General features: G+C 39.5%; 1 protein-coding gene across 4 annotated transcripts in view; it reads left to right on the top strand.

Moving 5' to 3' along the window:
• The window catches only part of TMEM116 (transmembrane protein 116), an 82,518-nt gene that overhangs the window by 59,061 nt on the left and 16,735 nt on the right, over window positions 1-6,722 (top strand). For all 4 annotated transcript variants that reach the window (XM_004709654.2, XM_045296836.1, XM_045296835.1 and 1 more), the window contains one exon: window positions 637-741. In XM_004709654.2, the coding sequence (XP_004709711.1) occupies window positions 637-741 (105 nt within the window). The remainder of the gene's footprint in view (window positions 1-636; window positions 742-6,722) is intronic.

Below are 6,722 nucleotides of genomic sequence, written 5' to 3'. Positions count from 1 at the left end.
ATGTACACTTACCCTTTATATAAAACTCTCTTTTATACATGAGTTTCTGTGGATTTGTTTCTTTAAAGTACCCAGGCTAATACATATACCTTATTTAATTTTTTGTTTGTTTTTAGGGGTTTTTTTGGTCAATCATTACTATAAATCACTTCACCAATATTTATTGGCAATATTCTCCATCGGGTCCCATGCTTACCATATGCTAGGTACCAGAGGTGTTTAGGTTTTTTTGTTTGTTTTGCTCTGTTTTCATGAAGTTAGGTTCAAATATCATTACTAGAAATGGAAATCCTTATTCAATTAAAATCTAATTAAAAGTTCCTTAAAAATATCTTCATTAAAGTGTAACAGATTAGAGTAGGTAGATACTACTATGGTTTTTCAGAACAGTCACAAGAAAGCTGCTAGTGGATTTGAACCTCTTACCTTGTAGTTCGCAGTCCTGCCCATACCCAACATAACCAGCAGGGCTCCTTGGCTTCTCTAACCTGTGGGTGCATGTTCCCTAGATTGACACAGTATGTATACTAGATAGCGTATTACTAATAATCCAATAAGTAGGATTTTAATAGCCAACAGTCATGGAATATGTTGAATATGTGTTAATTATGATAAATTGTCTTGATTTTCACCTAGATCTTCTACATTTCCTCATTTCTCTACACCGTCAATTATATCTGGTACCTGTACACGGAGCTCAGGATGAAACACAACCAGAGTGTACAGAGCTCATCTCCGCTGGTGAGTTTAAGGCGAAGCTGCTCATTAAGAATGGGGTGCTAAAACAAGCCAGTAACCCCTGGTTAACAATGTGCGCACTCAGCACTGGTGAGGTGAAGCGGGAGAAGGTCCCAGAGTTTCATCCTGTTGACATTACTTTCTCTTCTCTTTTGCTACCACCAAAAAAACTAAGAACAGAATTGATTATAGGAAACATTAAAAGTACTGTCATTTGTACTTGCTTCCATTGTTCACTAAGGAAAATTCTTTGGGCTCCCAGCTAGAGTAAAGAAAAGGAACAGGAGAAGAATCAGGGAATTGGGCTCTTGACTCTAACAAGCTATTTGGACTGCAGGTATTGGAAAAGGAGAATGTGTGTTCTGTTGCCTGGGATTTTTTCAGTAACTGTACATGACAAATACTGGTTTACAAAAGGATGCAGGAATTATTGTGTGGCAATCAGAAAAGAATGATGAATCTAGAGTGCCATTGTCTCTCTGTCTTCCGTTCACAAAGGCAATTTCTGACACAAACTATCATTGGGGTTATAAAAGACAGGAGGAGTACATGAATTGAGTACACCTAGATTTTTAGTGGGGTACAATATTTTATTATGACATAATTTACTGATTTGAAATGAATAGTTCAATGATTTTAAAAGTAAATTATTGAATTTTGTGCCCATTATCATAAGTCAGTTTTAGAATATTTTCTTCACCCCTGTATATTTCCTTCATTCCCATATACTGTCAATTTCCTTCCCACTCTCTGCACCAAACAAGCACTACTGGAGTTTATATTCTACCATTGCCTTTTTTTTAAATGTTTCATATAAATGGAATTATATACAGTATTTGGTCTTTTAGCATAATTTTTCTAAAATCATCCATTATACCATGTATCCATATGTAATCCATTTCTTTTTATTCCTGAATATATAATGGATAGCATCCCATTGTATACTATATATGGATTCTTATTTTAGTATTATACTAAGCGATCATGACAGACATTTTTGTGATAGTAGTTTTTAATTTCTCTAAATATCATTACAATTTTAATCTGATTATATATATCTTATTAAGTATTCCAGTGTTCTTATTTCTGAAGTATTAATTCAATGGAGGGGGAATTTTTGGTTTAGGGTACCATGGAGTAAATGGGTCTAGAAATCCTCCCAACCTATCTTTTCCTAGAGCCTATGGGTCACTTATATTACAAATGAAAATGACACACTAGTCAGACACATGATGAAGTTTAATAAATATTTGTTAAATGATCAAATACTATAAATCAAAAAGAAAATAAGCTATAAACAAACCCTTGCCACCAACTTTTTTTTCTACTACTAGTAGCAGTCATATTAGACAAAGTAGAAGTTCTATAAAGGCTTTAAAGTGTTACAGAAGCATCTGTCTCTAGCTCAGTGCCTACTGGGTTTGAACCACTGACCTTTTACTTAGCAATTGAGTTAGTTAACCACTGTGCCACTAGGGCTCCCTAAATGAGTTGCTGTCAAGTAATGAGACCCCCTGTGACTTTCCAAGACTAACTGATTATGGTTTATGGGAGTAGAAAGCCCAGTCTTTCGATGGCAGAGCTGCTGGTGGTTTCAAACTGACGACCATTCGAAATGAAGCCCCACTCGTATCCACTACACCACCAGAGCGCCATAAAATGGACCAATAGCATCATGAAAAGAACATTCCAGAATGACTAAGGAGATCTGTTCTCCAGCTTCAGTTCTGTCATTCATCTCTTGGTACATCACCTTCCTTTCTTGGGGCTCAATTTTTCTTTATGAAATTAAGTGTTTGGTCTGTTGTTAGTTGTTGATGCTGTTGACTCTGACTCATAGCAGCTCTGTGCACAACACAATGAAGCGCTGCCAGGGCCTGTGCTATAGCAGTCATTGTTATGTTTGAGCCTGTTGTTGCAGCCACTGTGTCAATCCATCTCCTTGAAGGTCTTCCTCTTTGTCATAGACCTTCTACTTTGGTGTAGTGCTTATGAGTTGGACTGCAATATACAAGGTTGGCACTTCAAAACCACCAGCCACTCTGTGGGAGAAACACAGGGTTTCTACTCCCCTAAAGAGTTAAAGTCTTGGAACCTCAAAGGAATAGTTCTACCCTGTCATATAGGGTTGCTATGAGTTGGCATAGACTTGAGTTTTGGGTTGATTTTGGTTCTACTTTACCAAGCATTGAAGTCTTTTTCAGGAATTGGACTTTCTTTTTTCTTTTTTAACATGTACAAAATTCATGAGACAAAGTTTCACCATCTTGGCTTCTAAGGAGCATTCTAGCTATACTTCTTCCAAGACAGATTTGTTTCTTCTTTTGAAAGTCCATGGAACTTTCAGTATTCTTTGTCAACACCGTATTCAATCCTGCATCAGTTCTCTTGCAGTCTCCTTATTGCCTAACTTCACATGCATATGAGATGATGGGCATGATCAGGACTTGGGTCAGACACAACTTAATTTTCAAAGTATCATCCTTGCTCTTCAACAAAAAAAGGTCTTGTGCAGTCACTCTGCCCAATGCAATGTGTCATTTGACTGCTGCTGGTTCCATGATCATTCACTGTAGATCCAAGCAAGATGAAATCCTTAACAACGTCAAACTTTTCTCTATTTTCATGATGTTTTCTATTGGTCCAGTTGTGAAGATTTTAGGTGGTTGTTTGTTTTTTTACATTGAGTTGTAACCCATACCGAAGGCTACAGTCCTTGATCTTCATCAGCAAGTACTTCTAGTCCTCCTCACTTTTCAGAAAGCAAGGTTTTGTCATCTGCATACTGCAAGTTGTTAATAAGCCTTCCTCCAATCCTGATGCAAAATTCTTCTTCATATAATTCAGCTGCTCTGATTTTATGCTCAGCACACAGATTGAATAAGTATGGTGAGAGACTACAACCCTGACACGTACCTTTCCTGATTTTAAACTCTGCAGCACTCCCTTCTTTCTGTCACCATCTTTCTGGTACTCTCTGCTTTCAGCCAAGATCCATCTGACATCAGTAATGGTATCCTTCATGCCAGCTCCTCTTTTAGTTCTCTTCTGAATCGCCTGGATTTCTGGCAGATCACTGGTGATGTACTGTGTACTGCTATAACCAGACTGGAATGAGCGTCAGCAAAACTTTACTTCCATGGACATGAAAGATATGTTTAACAATCTCTGCATTCTGTCACATCTCCTTTCTTTGGAATGGGTACAAATATGGATCTCTTTCAATAGGCTAGCCAGATAGCTGTCTTCCAAATTTATTGGCATAGGTAATTGAGTGCTTTCGCTGCTTCGACAGCTTGTTGAATTCCTGGAGCCTTGTTTTTCACGAATGCCTTCAGTGCTGCTTGGACTTTCCCCCCTCAGTATCATCAGTTCTTGATCTTAAAATGGTTGAATGTTGATCAGTTCTGTTTAGTACAGTGACTGTCATGCTTCCTTCTTCTTTCGATGCTTCCTGCATCACTCAATATTTTGCTCATAGAATCTTTTAATAATACAACTCAAGGCTTTTCATTTTTTTCAGTTCTTCAAGCTTGAGCTATGCTGAATGTGCTCTTCCTTTTGGGCTTTCTAATTCTGTGGGGGAACGGGGCCAGCCCCCACTACTAATCGCGGGTTCGATAGGCACAATTGTACGGTTGAGATATATAAATATTATATTAAAGTCATGGAGAGCATGAGAGATGAAAGAGAGATAGAAGCAATAGAGTCAGACACATTTCATAGTAGCATGTTCACCTGAGCCCTGCTTGGTGGTCCACGTGGAGAGGGGGAGGGGAAAGGGAACAGGGGAGCGAGGACAGGAGAGGAGAGGGGGAACCGATGAGAGGTCATGAGGGTAGCCCAAGAAAGTGCTCTTTATTGCTCACCTAGGCCTATATGGCTTTGAGGGGAGTGCAAGCTCACTAATTACAAGTAAAGACATACGTCACAGGAAGGGGTTGCACTATAGGTTATACAGCAATGAGAGGGGGACAGTCTAGGGATATACACGTAATAGGAAGAGGAGGGACTGGGGGTATACATGGGACAAGATGAGCGGATCCTAGATTCAGGATGGCAGCCTAACTTTGGATGTCATTGAGCAGGCTTGATCTCTTCTCTGGATCTCCATAGAAACCATTATCAGTAGGGTGTAAACCCCACCTACAAGCATGAAAGATGACTTTAGGCCTTTAGGGAGAAATAGCCCTTTGTCTTTAACAGCAGGGAGCCGGCCTTACCAGTCCAGACCATTGTTTGGCAACTGACTGCCTTCAGGGAGGTAACTTGACCATCATTTACCATTAGCTGCAAGCAGTGTCCTAAGTCTAACATATTTGGGGGAGACAACTTGGGAGAAATCTTTCTGTCTCCCACAATTGCCCCTTTTGTTTTATATGTCAAATTCACAAGAGCCAAGTGGGCGACATGGTTATTTTCTGTACATTAAAAGCTGTCAAGACAAAACTTCATGATCCAATTAATATAACCAAAGATTCAGGCTTATAGCAAACATTTTTAATTCAGGCATGGGGGATAAAAACCCCCTATTGGAGGAAGGTACAAGAGGGATTGGATGCCCCTGTGGGAAGAAATCGAGCCAATAGGAGCATCAGCTTCTATAGTTAAAGCTGCCGGCCACACAGCAATCAGCTATGTGCTTGTAAGACACAACCTCAGATCAGCACCATATACGAGGGTAAAGTGGGGAACAATATCATGAGAATATAATTAGGACTTACCTACCACTCACAAGGGTGAAGGTCCCCCTCCACCTCTAGAAACCTAGCCTGCCAGGTTTCTTTGCGAGAGAATAAAGGATTCATCCTTAAACACTCTATCCCTGTTCTCTGCTCCTCACGGTGTTTGCTTTTGCACAAACATCAAAAGTGCCATAGAGACCCTATGATTCTCCTTCACATGCCTTAGCTTTCTATAGAAGCAACACGTGATAGCCAGGACAAAACTTATGATTATGAGCAGCACTGTTAGGCCGACACCCAGGCTATGAGAAATACTTTGAACCCAAGCTCGAGGATCCAACCCTTCTATGCCATTCACCAACTGCTTAATTATATCAGTTAGTAGAATGCCTTAAATCCACCCTTGAATATATAGAAAATATCCTTTCAGCTGAATCACATCTAATGAAATGTTTCCCTTAAACCCTTGTAAATGTTTTCTATCAAATTCCAATCATGCAATGTCTTATTATATGGGTAAGGAGTTATAAAAAAATCAGTTACATTCCAATCACATTATAGCATTAATTGACAAGTCCAAGATCTTGCTCTTTCAGCAAAAGCAGTTTTTAGTCACAGTCCAGTCACTGTTGTATAAAATGTTCAGTTATGATAGAGTCCCAGAGTGTCCCTTAGACAGCATCAGCAATGGAAGACACCTCAGCAGTCAGCAATGGCCATTCTCAGGAATCTGCGAGGTCTTCTTGATGTTTTGGATAACCAGTAACAGGGCAGGGTCAGTTCATGCATCAGTTCCTTCCTTTTTTCTGGGCCTTGCTGGCTGTTCCCCACACTAATTCCAGTCTGCACATTTTAATATAACGCTTTGGTTTGTCTCCTCAAGCTACCCTTTAAAAATTTTGCTTTTTTACTTCATTATTTCTTCCATTTGCTTTAGCTACTTTACATTCAAGAACAACTTTCAGAGTCTCTTCTGACATCCATTTTGTTCTTTCTTCTTAATGAACTTTTGCTTACTTTGTATGTTCTTGATGTCATCTCACAACTTCTCAGGTCTTCTGTCACTAGTGATGAACTTTTCAAATCTGTTCTTTTTTTTTTTTAAATCATTTTATTGGCGGCTGGTACAACTCTTATCACAATCCATCCATCCATCCATTGTGTCAAGCACATTTGTATATTTGTTGCCCTCATCATTCTCAAAACATTTGCTTTCTGGTTGAGCCCCTGGTATCAGTTCCTCATTTTTCCCCTCCCTCCCCTCCTCTCCCCTTCCCCCCTCCCTCCCTCCATCCATCC

Source organism: Echinops telfairi, unplaced genomic scaffold (genome assembly GCF_000313985.2).
Source record: "Echinops telfairi isolate 266 unplaced genomic scaffold, ASM31398v2 ScPeMD7_7412;HRSCAF=8450, whole genome shotgun sequence".
NCBI lineage: Eukaryota > Metazoa > Chordata > Mammalia > Afrosoricida > Tenrecidae > Echinops > Echinops telfairi.
This window is presented reverse-complemented; position numbering and strand designations above follow the sequence as displayed.